This window comes from Lethenteron reissneri, chromosome 69 (assembly GCF_015708825.2).
Source record: "Lethenteron reissneri isolate LAM-NWPU_2019-01 chromosome 69, ASM1570882v1, whole genome shotgun sequence".
NCBI lineage: Eukaryota > Metazoa > Chordata > Hyperoartia > Petromyzontiformes > Petromyzontidae > Lethenteron > Lethenteron reissneri.
In genome coordinates, this window is record NC_083847.1 from 6,030,180 (window position 1) to 6,046,958 (window position 16,779).

The 16,779-nt window shown below is 45.2% G+C and overlaps 2 protein-coding genes across 6 annotated transcripts; both read right to left on the bottom strand.

Annotated features, from left to right (window-relative positions):
* Nucleotides 1–3,632: 3,632 nt before the first annotated feature.
* On the bottom strand, nt 3,633–7,061 carry LOC133360562 (uncharacterized). The gene is made up of 2 exons (XM_061579359.1): nt 6,865–7,061; nt 3,633–5,385 (listed from the first exon to the last, which is right to left on the bottom strand). Exons 1-2 carry the CDS (start codon nt 6,969–6,971, stop codon nt 4,707–4,709), a joined length of 786 nt encoding a protein of 261 aa, XP_061435343.1. The 5' UTR covers nt 6,972–7,061; the 3' UTR covers nt 3,633–4,706.
* Nucleotides 7,062–9,048: 1,987 nt separating this feature from the next.
* LOC133360570 (uncharacterized) lies at nt 9,049–16,620 on the bottom strand. Of its 5 annotated transcripts, none has more exons than XM_061579370.1 (4): nt 16,492–16,620; nt 15,835–15,984; nt 13,674–13,841; nt 9,049–11,849 (listed from the first exon to the last, which is right to left on the bottom strand). In XM_061579370.1, the coding sequence occupies exons 3-4, from the start codon at nt 13,808–13,810 to the stop codon at nt 11,336–11,338; spliced, it is 651 nt and encodes a 216-aa protein (XP_061435354.1). In that variant the 5' UTR covers nt 13,811–13,841; nt 15,835–15,984; nt 16,492–16,620; the 3' UTR covers nt 9,049–11,335. The 5 variants fall into 5 exon arrangements, with proteins under 5 accessions (XP_061435354.1, XP_061435353.1, XP_061435352.1 ...); XM_061579369.1 differs by having other exon boundaries at nt 13,674–13,858; XM_061579368.1 differs by lacking the exon at nt 15,835–15,984 and having other exon boundaries at nt 16,492–16,617.
* Nucleotides 16,621–16,779: the final 159 nt, after the last annotated feature.

Genomic DNA, 16,779 nt, shown 5'->3' on the forward strand with positions numbered 1-16,779 from the left:
TCGATTATTTACCTTTTTAAAAAATCTAGCCATATCTTGCACCCCCAGGTGGTGCGTGCACCCCAGGTTAAGAACCACTGGAGGAGAGCGTTCACTGCCATATATATAAAGAGTATGCGTCGTGGGGGTTATTTCACTATTCTTTATTACCTTGAAAAGTGTGGATTAGTGAAAGCGGGGAGCATAGAAGTACATTAAAATACAGAACAGTGGATGTTGCTGTACCGTACTCTAATGACAGTGTATGCCCACAACACAACGATGTATAATTAATGTATGCCCACTTAAGAGCAATGTTCTTAATCCTAAGGCCCCCATGGGCCACTGTCAGCCCCCAGGTCTTTAGTGCGGCCCCCCGGCAATACACATCATCATCGTGCTGCTGTCAAACCCAACCCAATGGTTTCAAATGCGTGGTGGCTTCTAACAACACACTAAAGTCGTCTTAACGGCGAAAGTGGCAACTCAGCTCCAAAGTCCCCCCCCCCCTCCTGAAAATGAGTGAAGAATACTAACTAAAGAGATTCCAAAACCTCGAATCAGCTCTTTCCTCATTTTGTGTGTTTGAGAGACAATTCACGTAGCGGCCAGTTGAGTAAAACATAGCCGTATTCTTGTCCAGGGAAATTGAGTTTTCAGGTCTATACGGTGTACAGCCGTTTCAATATGGGCAAACAAAATTACATTGTCTATTTGTTTGTGTTTCTTCCTTGTGGTGGGACTTTGTAGATTTACAAGGGGCACGGGGTGACAAATTAGGTCTGAATTGGTCTGTAATAAGGTAGGGCACTGATAAGGGGTTGACAGGTATAATAAAATGTGCCCGACTTCCGTGACCTTCTGTAATCCTCCCCCCGCTTTTTTTTATTTCCCGCTGGTGTTTTAAAATAACAATTATAATAACCATGGCATTTATAACGCGCCAGATTTTTGCAGACAAGTCAACAAGTCAGAGGCGCGGAGCCAAGCTCAGGGCCGCTCGAAAGCCCTGACGAAAAAACAGACAGAGGCCCTTAGATGTTAAATGTCAGAGTGCATTCGATGTTGCGGATGTGCAAAGGTATATAGACAATCTTGATTTGAAGCTTTCGTGACTGCAGGAATCCATACTCTTTGGGTCTTTCAGGAAAGTCACGTAGGTATAACAAATAATAGATCACGATGTTTCGATCGCAACACCAGCAATCGTCTTCAGGTGAAAAAATATAGACAGTTCCACACCGAGGGGATGACAGCAGCGAACCGACGTGAGGCTGTAACAGCATAGTGTAGTGTATAGTGCAGTGTATAGTAGTGTCTAGTGTAGTGTATAGTAGTATAGTGTATTGTAGTTTATAGTAGTGTGGTGTATTGTTGTGTTTAGTGTAGTGTATAATTATACACGATTATAATTCAATATAATAAACTGTGCAGTGGGGTGTAAAGTAGTGTAGTGTATTGTGACGTGAGGCTGTAACAGTTCGAGACCTCGGTGTCCGAAGCAGATGTTGAGTGACGCTGCGTAGTGTTCTACCGTGAGCTTAGTTGCAAGGCGAGAGTTAGTGAGGCGAGGTATGAAAACCTGCCGAAAACTGGATCCACAAGCCAACGGCGTGCCCTCACTCTCTCCCCCCACACCTGCATGCAATTGCCGTGAGCAGGTTTAGAGCAGACGATGTTGTTTCAACGGACTCATCTTCAACCCTCTTTGCTCCTATAATAACATCTACACGTACGTTTGTCACGACCGTCCACAGGCTCGTCATTAATCTCAATCCCTCGAAACGAGACAGATGCCCCGTATAGCCTTCACTTACTTTTGAGACAAGTGCTGTTAGTGAGCAGCAGCACCTACAAAGGCTGGAACGGCACGCGAAGGGGTGGATGGCCAGCACCACGCCCGGCCGCCTTTGTCCGCTAGTGGGGATGTTTACACATTTGAGGCTCAGTCGACCTAGGGGAGGCCCAGGACCGGTTCAGATAATCGTCACCGATCTTGGCCGTGAGCGGGAAACGATCTCGGGTCGCTGGGTTTCTAGCACAGTGCGCTAGCCACTGCGCCGCCACTCCTCACTCGTTACGAGACAAATCAAAGACAGATCAGGACAGTATATAATACGTTAATTCACACAAGGCGGCCTACATGCAGGTGGTGCCACTGGTTAAAATAATTAAATTAAGGTCATGTGTATGCATTTACGGGGTAAGAAAAATAATCCGTTAGCCCAGTGCTCACAGGAGACACGTCCGTCCACTAATGTTTACAGATCCTGGCTGTCGATAAAACGGAGCTCAGGTTTCATTCCATCACTACTAAGCAACGGCAACTCGCACAGGTTAAGGAAGGGTTTATCCAGTGACAGTTTTAATATGTTCATACTGAATGGGGCTTTGGGTGGGTATAGGCATTACTTTAATGCGATTATTTTCTTTCGTAATCTGGCTTCTTAGCAAAACACTCCAAAGACGGAATGCCCAAATACGCAAAACATGACCTTCCTGAAAAAAACTATCGAGGTTACTTTCTAAATTAATTAACATCAGTATAATTGTTCAAGTGGGAATCTACTAATCACAGCAGTGACATGCTCAATCGACTATGAAAAGCCGGAGGTAAAGTCCATTTGCCTAATTTCGCTAAAATTACCAAAATGATTACTTATCCATACCAAGTTTCCACACACACAATTCTACAAATTATCTGCAAACAGCCACACAGTCAATACATATATATATTTTGTGGTCAAATTGACCTCATGCCCCTTATTGGTTTAGAACTTGGGGTTTATAGGTGTACATCACCATCAGTACTCTCAGGAGGTCGGCAGGCCTACAACCCTCGAAGATAAATCCCACACGTACGATTTTAGGAGACTAGGATATAAATCAATCCTTTACCCGAGTTGAATCCCATTTCCCGCCTAAATCTGCTGCAATGCATTTTTTTCTTCCAATTTAAAAATCTCATTTACAATGACTTAATTTATTGAATAGCACAATGCAGTACATCTTGTACGGATAGAGCAATCACAGCCAGTGAATGCTAATAAAGGTTGCTGTACGGCAGTCATTCTGCATAACTGGATCGTGTTACAATATGGAAACGCATTACTTACACAAAACACTAATCTGTGCATACATCGCTCCCACATTCCTATTTCCACACACACCAACATTTTTAATTAACGTACCTACAGCGTGACTCTAAACCACGTGGCCAGGCCATTAAGTTCGCACGTGCATGGACTTCATAGATGACTAGGCTAGAGGCCATTAGAGCAACTCGTATGTTACACTCACTTCAAGTTCACCGCGTGAGTACTGCACATAGGAGCGCTAACTACACGGCAACAAAGCACCTACAGACGATGCTTGCTTGAGCGCTCACGAGAGTGGGATGTGCATGGACGCAAGAGACAACCATATTTTCTCTCGTCTCCACCATTTTGTCTGGCTCGGGTCACGTGACCCGACTACGTCCTGCCCACGTGACCGGGGTCAGCACCTCTGTGGCCTGGCAGTTCTTCACGTTAGGCCCGCCAGGAACCACGCGGGCACCAGCAAAGCCGACCTGAATTGAACTATGAACGCGAATTTTTTTTTTTTACAATTTTTATTAATTTTTAAAACGTAGGCACATCAAGTCCTCGCACACGTCAAGTTTAACACATACAACAAGATTAACATCCAAACATGTATGTCACTTAACACTACCTTTTTAATTAACTCTATGGATTACACTTAACTATTTTAAGATCTAACTTTGGGTAATGCGTTCTCTGTCACCACAATATTAACAGTTACAACAGCAATCACTTAAACATACAGCTATTCAACAATTACACTTTGCCTCGTACAATTTAACTACACCTTACATCTGAGTATTATTTAACCTGGAAGCATTACAACAGCGACAACATTTTTGCTTTGACATAGGACCTCCCTTGCCAGTATCAATATATAAGAAACGGTTTGACCCTTTCTGGCAATAAAAGAGGTGTTAAGATGTTAAACCACCAAACTGAAACCTTTTGCAAGGAATCATGTCTGCTTTCACCAGATATCGTGCTAATCGGAGGTGCGGGGGGAAGGACGACAAACTAAACACCGGCTGAGGTGTCCGACCGGGCACTGTGTCCGAAGATCCAAAGTCTCCTGGCTCTATCCGTGTTGGAACATCGATGGGCGCACCGCGTGTGCGAAGGTGGAACCTCCGCGCTGGTGACGTCCGTCGCTCGCTGATATCCATCTGCCGGCTCGGTGACGCTGTCGTTGACCGAGTCTCTGAGCCACACAGTAGTAGTAGGGGAAGGATGTACACGCTGCAGAGGTGGATATATGTTGCTGTTGGAGTGCTGGAGCACCAGAGGTATCTGTTGAGCTGTCTCGAAGGCCAACATGCCAAAAGACTAATTACGCTATTTGCATGTGCAGAATGAAGAGCTAGCGCGCTGCTCTATAAATCTTCCCAACTAAGATATATTCCCGGTCGTTATTATCTGAACTAATCCTGAGCCTCGGCCCATTCACCATGGAGAAGTGCGGTCAAACGACCACGTATAACAACATAATGGGAAGGCCGTCTTCCAGAAATGGAAAAACAAAGGGCTGTGCACCCACATACACAAGGTGGATACATTTTCTTAATTAACCAGAATGCTTAACGTTAGTACTTATTAGGCGTTATCAAAGAAAATCTGCACTGAACGAGCCCACTTTCACTATGCTCAGTTACCTAAGTTGCTGTTTTGAAATTTATCAATCAAATCACTGACGCTGGGATATTTTGTGACCGGCTTGCTGTTTCGAAATGTATCAATCAAATCACTGACGCTGGAATATTTTGTGACCGGCTTGCTGTTTTGAAATTTAGCACTCAAATCACTGATGCTGGAATATTTTGTGACCGGCTTGCTGTTTTGAAATTTAGCACTAAAATCACTGACGCTGGAATCTTTTGTGACCGGCTTGTTTGTGCCTTCGCCCGTGCCTTCGTCCGTCACCGTCATGTACACAACGGACTCGTCAGATGCAGACATCGCTGCCTTCACTTGAACCTGCAGCATTCTGCTTTTCACAATCAAACAATTGGAGCCCGCATACGACCATGCGAACCTTCCATCTTTGCTCACCTCTTTCCTGCTCATTTCTTGTAGCTTCCGCAGGTCGATGTCACAAATGCCAGGGTTGTTCTCAATGGAGAGGGAGAACAATTTGCGGTTGTACAAGTACGGGTTTTTGAAGAGCAGTACAAAGTATTCATCGGTCCCCTGGAAGCGAAGGCCCAGGATGCCATGGCAGCCTTTGATGTTCGCCGTCATCTTTCGGAATCCGTACAGTGCATGCTTCTTTGGCTTTATGGATTCGTCAGATTTAAACTGGCAGTATCCTGACTTGATGAAGACCCTGAGCAAAGTCGGAAGAGGCGAGGTGATTAGATACAGCAAGGCATAGTTTTAAACCACCACTTTTAATAGTTGTGGCAATATTTGGATTACCAAATCTCACCCACTGTAAAAAATTAAGTGCACTTGAAACAAAAGTAAAACAAAAAAAACAACACCGAGGGATGAATATGTAAACAATGAACCTGAAAACAAAAGAATCCAAACCGCAAAGTCTAAATACGAAATCTGGCCAGCCCCTGGAATTGCACTACCTAGGATGCCACCACAATGAACCCCAAATAACGCAACCCAGATCGAGGTACGGGCATACCACTTACAGCGTTGTCTCTCACAGCACTCTTTCCTGGCGGTGCTCCTTTTGTCCTGGAGGAAAAATTCCCGTGCGGTTCAAAATCCCTACGCGAAAACAGCAGTGTGCAACGCTGCCAAGTTTCTCTTGAGGCCAGAGCGTGCCCTACCAATGAGAGCCGCGAATGCTCAATGGCACCGAGCCAATCGGTGCCCGCTTCTGCGCGCCCACCTTGAACTCTTCCGGCGTAACGTGTGTTTGATTATTTTTTATTAGATTGTTTAATCGATTTATCTTGTGTCCTGTATCATAGTTAAGGCTTTCACCTATACACCCAAACGAAGCCCTCATATGTATACCTCATAAATTGAAACAAAAAAATAACCCTGTCGGTAACACAACTCCATTGGAACCGTGTTATAGTGACCTCTTATAGCGCTGTTTCCTACAATGCTGTCGGTAGCGCATCTCCATTGGAACCATGTTATAGTGACCTCCTATAGCGCCGTTTACCAGGAACGCATCCTGAGCACTATAAGAGGTATGCTTGTAAACATAAAAGGGTACTACAGTACAAAAAAGAAAATACCTTTTTCGTCTGCTATAAAGCAAGAGGGCAAGTACTGTTTAGCTCGGACAGTACATTTCATTAAAGCGTGTTTTTTTTTAAATATTTTATTTCCTCCACATTTAGAAAGAAACGAGTTTAGAACATTTGGCTGCTGCTTTAAATTTCCACGCGATGATGACGACGATGATAATGATAATAATGATAAGCCACCTCGTTCAGCTATTGATTGTGAGACCCAGGTCGCTTCTGAAAAAAAACCGACATAGCTCCAGTGGGCATTGCCTAGTAAAATAAATAAGTTGTTTAATTTACGGTCTCGCAAAGCTGTAATCTATTCAGCACACGGTCCCGTCTGATTCAATCGCTTCATCTCAGCAGTGGACGTCTCACGGGGCATGTTCCTTGGGTCCCCACTCCACCCTGAGCCTCGACCAATGACCATCATCCCTCGAGCGACGTGTCCTGCTCAGGCCCACCTGCTTGACTTACCCGTCTAGTTTTTATATATTAAAAAAAAGCTGTTCTGAAGTTCCGAAGACAATGGCGTAACACAGAGCACCTACCGCGCGTGCAGTGTGCTCAATGTCTGCTGTGTGCGTGTGTGAGCTCCCACTCACCGCGGCTCGCAGAGCGTGAGTCTGGAGGCGTTAGTCACTTTGACAACGACCTTGCACTCCGTCTCGAGCGCACGGAGCATCTCCTTCTCGGGACACGACTGCGCCATCGCTGTCGGAAATGGTTTCCACCCACGCGGCCCTCCGCCCGTGCACGATCCTTCCGAGCCCGTCGCCTTTGCGTGTACACGGGAGGGAGCTGAAGGCGGTTTGCTTCGAGCGACGGCTCGTTGACCGGGTTTTGCGTGTCACGGCGGGGGTGATGTCATCTTCCTCGTACGGTATGCAGGAGGTCGTGGGTTCGATCCCGACCCTGACGATGCCTGCTGCTGTATATTTGGAGTTTGTGTGCCTCTCTCTCATCATCACGGTGGCTAGAAGATGTTAACTACCTCGCCTGGTGCGCAGGAGGTCGGGGGTTCGATCCAGACCCTGCCGATGCCTGCTGTTGTATATTTGGAGTCTGCGTGTCTCTCATCATCATCACGGTGGCTAGGAGATGTTAACTACTTCGCCTGGTATGCAGGAGGTCGTGGGTTCGATCCCGACCTTGATGCCTGCTGCTGCTGTAGTTTTGGAGCTTGCGTGTGGATTTCTTTTCGCCGGGTCCTCCGGTTTTCCCCTCCACATTTTGAAATGCGAGTTTGGATTATTTGTATTATTTTGCTGCTATAAATGTCCACGTGATGATTGATGATGAGCCACTTCATTGAGCTGATATTATTGGACGCATTTATTTAACTCACTTTGTCTTTTGTTGTTGTTGTCGTCGTATCCTCAAATCTTGTAACGCAATTTAATCCACTTCCCAATGTGGTATCGACTGCAAATTTGGTATACTTATGTCATACTGATGACAATACTATATTCTATCATAAAAAACATATATATTTTGAAACAAACTTTTTCATATGTTATGTTTCGGCTTGGGTCTAATTGTCCACGCTCAACTGACGGCTGTAATTGACCACGGTCCATTACGTTATGGCAAGCTTCGTGGCCACTTCCTGGAGTCGTGGAGTGCTGCCATTAGTAGTATGGTACATTTCATGAAAGCGTGTTTTAAAAAAAAAGTCTTTTTAAATATTACTTGTTATTTGTAGCCAGGTCGCTTCTGAAAAGAAGCTGATAGCTCGGTGGGCTTTACCTCGTAAGATATCAGTAGTTTCGATTGACTTGTATAATTTTTTTGAGTGATTTTTTTTTTACCTTTATGCTTTGCACTCCTATCGTGTTTTTGTATTGTGTTTGTTGTTGTAACGTTCTAGCCCGTACCTCTACTGGACATCTGTACAAAATATAGCTTTATAGCTCATCGGATTCCTCCAGTATAAATACAATATTCAAATTCCGTTTTTTATTAATATCTATTTCTTTGCTTGCATGGGTGCAACCCCCCTTTGTTAGTGGGCCTTACCTGGTAAAATGAAAAAATATATAGTTTAATATAAAAAAGTGAATTTCAATGTTGTGTTAGAAACTAAACTATTGTTATTTTACTAGGTAAGGCTCCACTGAGATGCTATGTGGTTCATTTTTCTAAAAGCGACCCTGGCTATCACAAGCGATAGCTCAACAGAATGGCGGCTTACCATCATTATCATCACGTGCACATTTATAGCAGCAGCCAAATACTCTAAACACCATGCTTCGTCATAGATACTCTAAACATACGGTTATATATTTACGCGATCTAACCCAAAAAAAACTGTATTATAGATAGACTATACTATACACTACATTATACACTACACTATACACTACATTATACACTATGCTACATACTACACTATAGACTATGCTGCACACTACACTATAAACTACTATACATTACACACTACACTACTATACACTAAACTACGATACACTACACCACTTACTAAACTTAAACTAATTTCTTTAGGACTGCTCGTTGTTGTTGTTGTGTTTAGTTTGTTGTCCTTGCCCCGCACATCCGATTAGCAAAGTTGGCTACGAACGGTGCGAAAGAAGTTCAACATACAGTACATACATTCAAGTGCCTATGAACAGAGGAAATGCCATTATTCATTTTGTAGCTGTCTCAATAAATGTGAATCTCAAAAGTGAATGATCTCAGATCGAGTATCACCACAAGAATGACTCTTAAAAAGTGGTTGGTTCCTACAACTGTGGTTCGGCGTTGAGCAAACTCACACGTACGGCAGGTTTTAAGATTTTGAGAGAGTTTTAATCAACGAAACCCCCCAAACAATAACCAGAAACCCAACGTATTCGAACGACGTGCCAATAATACGTGAAATAACCATAATCAAAATTGTCGTGCAGCAGGAATGATGTTTCACAGAAGTTATAGAAAAGGTTGGGTTTTGTCCCATTTAGGTTGCACGTACTCTTAAATTAAGAGTCCACAAGCGCATCGCGCGGCGCTTCAGATGCACTTTTGCGTCCGTCTGGAACGCTCTTACGATATTAGGAAGCCACTAGGAGCTGTGCACTTTTAAATCATAATCTAGATTGACAAACTCGTTTCTTTAGAACTGCTTGTTGTTGTTTAGTTTGTTGTCCTTCCCCCGCATCTCCGATGAGTACGGTGGTGCGAAAGAAGTTTAACATGCAAATAGAAATTTTATTTTTAATAAAAAGAGCACATTCACTGGGGTTTTTTTCTTCTCTTATAAAAGCAGAAAATTGTTGTTGGGTTTTTTTTACCCCCTCTCCAAAACACCGTACATTTTACACCTTTGCACATTCCACAGAGACTGACGACTACAGACGAGGTTCGGCTTCGTGTCGTCGGATCGTCTCACGACTCGCGGGCACGTGGCATACTTCGTCCTCGCTCCCTCTCGTCACCTCACACGTGCCTCTGCATGTATATCGACAATTACGAACGCAACATTAACTGCCATTGATATAGCATCCACTAAAATATAATGTCCCGAGTACCCACATATATATTCGCCCATCGTATAATGACGAAGTAGAAATCGTAATATTAAGCATAATCTGTGAGTGGCCATTAATAAGGACTCAAGCGCTTTTGTTAAAGAGATGCTAATCCACAATAGAAAACCTTCAAACACCAATGCTATCGCCCATAAGCGCTACTGTGTTTTAAAATATATTCAACAATGTAACAGACACTCAAACCAAATTAATAATGTAACATTGAAACCACACGAGGCCCAACTAAGGCCCGATTATGTGCGCAGCCAACTTAACCCGAGCTCGGCCATATGCAACTAGGCCTGAACTCAGGCGTGGTCATGCGTACTCTCGACTGGGACCGAAGCCCATCCACAAATGTGTCAATATCAAAACAAAACCCAACAAAGTGTACAATCATCTATGTACGTATGTTGAACTTCTTTCGCACCATATGTAGCCAACTGTGCTAATCGGAGGTACGGGCGGAGGGAAAAAGTAAACTAGGCCCAGGCGAACTATTAGCGGTGTGTGTGATCAAGTAGGCCTGAGGCCTGTCTGCACATTTATTTTGCCAATTTCCGCGCATTTATCTGCGCACATAACACAGCATTAACCTTTAACTCGGGAATTGAAGGAATATATCATGAACCAGGTCACAGACTCGGCACATTGCGCCCTTATTCCCGAACAAAAAAAAATCACGCCCCCGCTGTTATGATTTAAAATTCGTTTACAAACTGTGACATTTAATAATTTGCTATTACAAATAAAACATTGTTTTAAATTTTATCAATTCAAATATGTATGGTAGATAATACAGTAGATTCTTAATTATCCACACATGAGGATGGCCGTGGATAATTTAAAATCCCGGAGAATCCAAAAATATAACGCTTTTCCGCGGTTCTCTATGCCAAAAACCTCTAATGTAGGGAAAATTAAGAACGAATACTAACGATCGACCAAACGATGATGCGCGTGCTCAGCGATACAAATTATTTCCTGCTTCCGCTCAGTAGAAGACTCTGCCCACTAAGTGGATAGCAGCAGAGCCACGCCAATCAACATCAACCAAACTCCGCCCCACTGTTGTAAAAATATGGCAACTACTGTACTGTAGGGGCGATCTCGTGGATTTCGGATTAACCAGAGCAATATACTTGCTCGGTTTAAGCACGCCACTTGTAATTAACATTCCAAGAATAACAATGTTTAACTGACTTTTAGATTATTAATTTGGGCTTAGTGGAAAATCCATGAGTTATTAATTTGTGTCAAGTCTCAGGTAGATGGTTAATCTGCAAATCTGATAAACCGCATGCAGATAATCCAGAGTATACTCTACATGTGAATTATGTTGCGCCTCCCGTTTGGCTCTTAGTTCAAAGTCACATGTACGGTACGCTTGTTCACTATTGTTATGATTTTACCCAGTATTGTAATGCATTTTAATACCATGTTTTCATTGTTTATTTGCTGTATAATTATCGACCTTTTTGGAATGCTCATTTATTACTCTTTTGCTGTATTCGTGAAGCGTGCTATGTACGAAATCAAGATCGATTTAAGGCTTAGATACATAATGGGGATTCTGACCAAAGTTCGGGTACAACCCAAAATTGGCATTAATCTGAAGCTGCATTTGCATCGCCTGAGCAGACTGATCCATAACATTCAGCCACACGATGGACTCGCTGTCATTGAGCATCTTGGCGTTGACAGAGAGCATTACGGAGGGACACTTCACTGATACATCTGATGCCTGCGCCACGGATCTACAGAACGTGGTGCCTTCGTTTTTAAGGTTTCGGTTCATCATCTCCTCGTAGAGCTGGGCCGGCGTGTTCTGAAGCATCCAGTCTTGCACGGAGACCGCGAGCTCCCGTTTGTAGATGGCCGAGTTCGGGTTGTTGAACATGAGGCACAGGCACTTGTCGGAATCCTTGATGCGGTAGATGAGGACTCCAGTGCAGCCGTACAAGCCGACCCTTCGCTTGCGAAAGCCGCACGCCCGCTTCTCGTTCGGTAAAATCTCGGTGGGAAGGCTGTACTCCACCGCGCCACTTTCCATGTACCATCTGTGGAGAATTGTGGTTCGTTCGTTCAACCACTCAACCACCCACTCATTCATTGACCTTCATACACATTCTCCTAACCACTCAATCACTCACCCATTTACTGACCCATACACTCACACTCTCGGAATCACCCACTACTCACCCATCCACTCAATCACCCACTCACTCATCACTCACCCACCCACTCATAACCTCTCACAACCACCCACCTACCCTCTCACAACCACCCACCTACCCACTCAACCACCATTTTCCCAACCATTAACTCGCCCATCTCTCTCCTTCGGCAATGTCTAAAGGCATTTAAGGTGTTTCTTGAGACAAGATGCTTAAATTAACTTTGGACTCGGCATGGCACTGAACTCTGAACACAAGAGTCTCGTTGACTTCAAAGGAAAGTGCTGAGTTATTGAGCACCTATTAAGGTAGTAAAGTACACGTGTTAGGACGAGTGGTGGTGTCAGCAATGACGGTCACTTTATCGCGTGCTTTCAGATGCTCCTTTTGTGGCCGTCTGGAATGCTCTTCCGATATTAGGAAGGCACTGGAGCTATACATTTTCAAATCATCCAGTTTGAAAACGAATTTCTTTAGAACTGATTTTAGTGTTTAGTTTGTTGTCCTTCCCCTACACCTCTAATTAGCACGGTTGGCTACGTACAGTGCGAAATAAATTCAACGTACGTCATCCAATATGATCGTAACACCCTTAATTATTTTTACTACAATTTATGTCACCGGGGCAAACCCTTGTGATTCACATCTCATTTACAAGCTAGAGTAAACTTTTTATTTTACCATGTAAGGCCTGCTGAGATATACAGATCTTTTTCAGAAGAAACCTGGCTGTCACTATTGATACATCGACGAAGTGGCTTATCACGTGAAAATGTATAGTAGGTCGTTAATGTAGACATGATTCCTTGCAAAATTTTTCAGTTTGGTGTTTTAACATCTTAACACAGCTGTTTTATTGCCAGAAAGGGTCAAACCTATTCTTATATTTTATACTGGCAAAGGAGGTCCCATGATGATTAAGGTGCATTATCTAGATAATTCCTTGAACAAATCAACCAACATGAAATCGACCTTCTTGGATCTCAGAAGCCAAGCAGGCTTGGGCCCTAATACGTATGTGAGCTTCTTTGCCAGTATCAAAATTATGAAACAATAAGAATAGGTTTTACCTTTTCTAGCAATAAAATCGGTGTTAAGATGTTCAAACACCAAATATACCTTTCGCAACTGTTCTGCAGTTGCGGGACTTTTGCCAGAGCCCCTCCTCCCCCACCGTCTGCTAGGATATTATCTAGGGGGGTTCCTAACGGAGCCTGATAGGCTGTCCTCTATCAGGCTCTGCTGTTTTTTCCTGGATTTTTCTGTTGCTCGTAGTCACTTTAAGATGTTTGTTGGTCATGTTTTTGTTTGTTGCGGTTGCACCCGAGTCAAGAGCCGCATGGCTCACAGGGCTATACCTAATACATAAAACTGAAACTGAAACATGCACCCATTGCTAAGGTTCCACCACGTGGAAGAGGGGGTGCAGGTGGGGGACTTGAACCCTTTCCCATTTCCGATGACGTACTTGCACATCATCAGTTTTTTCTTCTGATTCCGTTCCGAAGGACGTCGTCTGGGGTGTATTTATCAAGAGGGTTCCTACCGGGGCCACCACACCGTACTGCGCCCCTCTTAGGCTGTCCCCTTACACGCACTCCCATAGTATTTTGTCGATATCTCACACCGCCTCCCCCCCACCCCAATCTGTTATTCGTACCCAACACGCAACCACTCCCCCTCGTACAGCCGCACTCACACACTCACATGGGCGCGTGCAGCGTGCGGCTGGAGTAGTTGGAGATCTCCACGGCCACCTTGCAGGTCGTGGGGGTCCCGGCGATCACGGCCTCCACGTTCACCCCCCTGTACTCCAGCGGCGGATTGGTCCCCGTTCCTGCCATCCGTCTGGGTTCGTCTTCTCGGGAGTGACGTCTGTTACGAGATGAACTCTGCTCACATACGGTTGGACGAGGGGAGGAGGGCTATCGGAGAACTTGAGGATTGACAATGAAATAATGACGGAAGCTGTAAAGGGGCCGTCCATAAATGACGTCACGAGCTTGGGAGGGGGGGTTCAGACATTTGTGACGATGTGTGACGAGGGGGGCGGTTTGAGAAATGTGACGTCACATCAAAATGCGCAACTTTAAATAAATATAAAATTGTTATAACAACACTAATTGTTATAACAACACTCCTACAACATCAGAGTGCAGCGCCACATTAAATACGCACTACAATGACAATAGTTTAAAGCGCGGGGGGGGCAGAGCTTTGTGACGTCATATTTGAGGGGGGGTCTGACTTTTTGTGACGCCGTGTGACGAGGGGGGGGGGGGGGTCAAAAATCGTCCCAAATCGCGTGACGTCATTTATGGACGGCCCCAAAGTGCGCAAAGATAAGGTGCACACGAACTCCGGTTGTCATCCTCACAGCAGCAGCAGCAGGGCCGGCTTTTGGCTGGCCGTCGAACAGAGATGGTTACCGCATCGCTCGTTTTCAGATGCTAAATACACTACACTATACACGACACTATACACTACACTAAACACTACACTATACACTACACTATACACTACACTATATATTACACTATACGCTACACTATACACTACACTATATACTACACTATACATTACACTATACACTACATGCTCTTTGGTTCTTTCGGTAAAGTCACGGAGGTATACCTACGTGACTTTACCGAAATAACCAAAGAGTATGGATTCCTGCAGTCACGAAAGCTTCATATCACTATACACGACAATATAGACTACACTATACACTACAGTATACGCTACCCTATACACTACTATAGACCACACCATACACTACATTACACACTACTATATGATACATTATACACTACACTATACCCTACACTTTCCACGACACTATACACAACACTATACACTACACTATATACTACACTACACTAAACACTACTATACACTACACTATATACTACACTATACATTACACTATACACTACAATATACACGACAGTATACACTCCCTTATAGACCACACCATACACTACATTATACACTACACTACACACTAACACATTCCTGTGGAGGGAGCTGGTAGGAACGTTGGGTTGCTCGGTCAATGGCCAGGGTCAACGGCGGCGTGGTGTATTCCGCAAATATGCCCGACTGTGAGGGCGGGCACAAGCCGGCGTGAGTAGGTTAAACGTTGAGTTTTATAAGGGCACCACGGGGTGACCAGCCCTTCCCCACCCAGCCCCACCCTCCCCACCCTCCCCACCCAGCCCCTCCCCACCCTCCCCACCCAGCCCCTCCCCACCCTCCCCACCAAGCCCCTCCCCTCCCCACCCAGCCAGGGTCAATGGCGGCGTGGTGTATTCCGCAAATATGCCCGACTGTGAGGGCGGGCACAAGCCGGCGTGAGTAGGTTAAACGTTGAGTTTTATAAGGTCACCACGGGGTGACCAGCCCCTCCCCACCCAGCCACACCCCTCCCCTCCCCACCCAGCCCCTCCCTCCCCACCCAGCCCCTCCCTGCACGACGGACCGACACAATAATCCCCTGTGGGTTGGTGTAATCAGGAGGTTCCTACCAGTACTATACAATACACTATACACTGCACTATACACTCCGCTATACACTACTATACACTACACTTTTGGCTAGCCATCGAACAAAGACGGTCACGACATCACGCGGATCTTTCAGATGCCCTTCTGCGGCCGTCTGGAACGCTCTTCCTTCCGATATTACGAAGCAACTGGAGCTATGCACTCTCAAATCACCTCGATTGACAAACTCATTTTTATAGAACCGATTTTTGTATAAAGTTTGTTGTCCTTCCGGCGCACCTCCGATTAGCGCGGTCGGCTAAGCACGGTGCATAAAGAAGAAATTCAACATCCATACATGCAATCACTAAGAGGATCTTACGGATAAGAGGCTAAAGACGCGATTGATATCGACTGTTCAGTCAAGCAGGTGGGCTTGAGCAGGACACGTCGCTTGAGGAATGATGGTCGGTGGATAGAGACTCAGGGTGGAGTGAGGACCCAATGAACATGCCCCGTGAGACGTCCACTCCTGAGATGAAGCGAATGAATCAGACGGGGCCGTGTGCTAAATAGATTACAGCTTTGCGAGATCGTAAATTAAACATTGTATTAATTTAACGTAAGACCCACCCAGCTGCTATATAGCTCTTTGCACGTTTGCGCATTAAGAGCATGTGCTGACGTTTAAGCTGCCTACCATCACCCCATTGTTGCTCCAGAGTTCTTACGTTCCACGTTGCTCTGTTTGGAATGTTTTTGAAGCTTTACAACTGCTTCTTGTTGTTGTGTTTAGTTTGTTGTCCTTCCCCATGCACCTCCGATTAGCTGCAGTTGGCTACGAACGGTGCGAAAGAAGTTCAACATATATACACACACTATACACTCCAATGCACACTACACTATATACCACACTATACACTACACTGCACACTACACTACAATACACACTACTCTATACACTACAATACACACTACACTCTACACTACACTTTACACTACAATACACACTACGCTACTATACACGCACACATCTCACCTCGTCGAGCCGTGAAGGAGCGAGATGGACAATGACGCTCGCCCCCGACCTTGCGCTGGGCCCTTGCTCGCTCTGCGGGGTCACACTAACGGAGAGGGCGACCGCTCGACAAACGCTGAGCCCCCCCCCCTCCTACTCCCCCCCTCCACCCCCTCCTCCTACTCCCTCTCTTCCTCCACCCCCTCCTCCTCTACTCCTCCTCCACCCCCTCCTCCTCCACCCCCTCCTCCTCTACTCCCTCCCCCTCCTCCCCCCCTCTTCCTCCTCCCTCCTTCACCCCTCCTCCCC

Excerpts from the sequence above, each read along its gene's own strand:
- LOC133360562 (XM_061579359.1), bottom strand. The coding sequence starts at position 6,971 with ATGGCGCAGTCGTGTCCCGAGAAGGAGATGCTCCGTGCGCTCGAGACG. Across the intron at positions 5,386-6,864 it reads CTCACGCTCTGCGAGCCGCG|GGTCTTCATCAAGTCAGGAT; the intron begins GTGAGTGGGAGC and ends GACTTTGCTCAG.
- LOC133360570 (XM_061579370.1), bottom strand. The coding sequence starts at position 13,810 with ATGGCAGGAACGGGGACCAATCCGCCGCTGGAGTACAGGGGGGTGAAC. Across the intron at positions 11,850-13,673 it reads CGCACGCTGCACGCGCCCAT|ATGGTACATGGAAAGTGGCG; the intron begins GTGAGTGTGTGA and ends AATTCTCCACAG.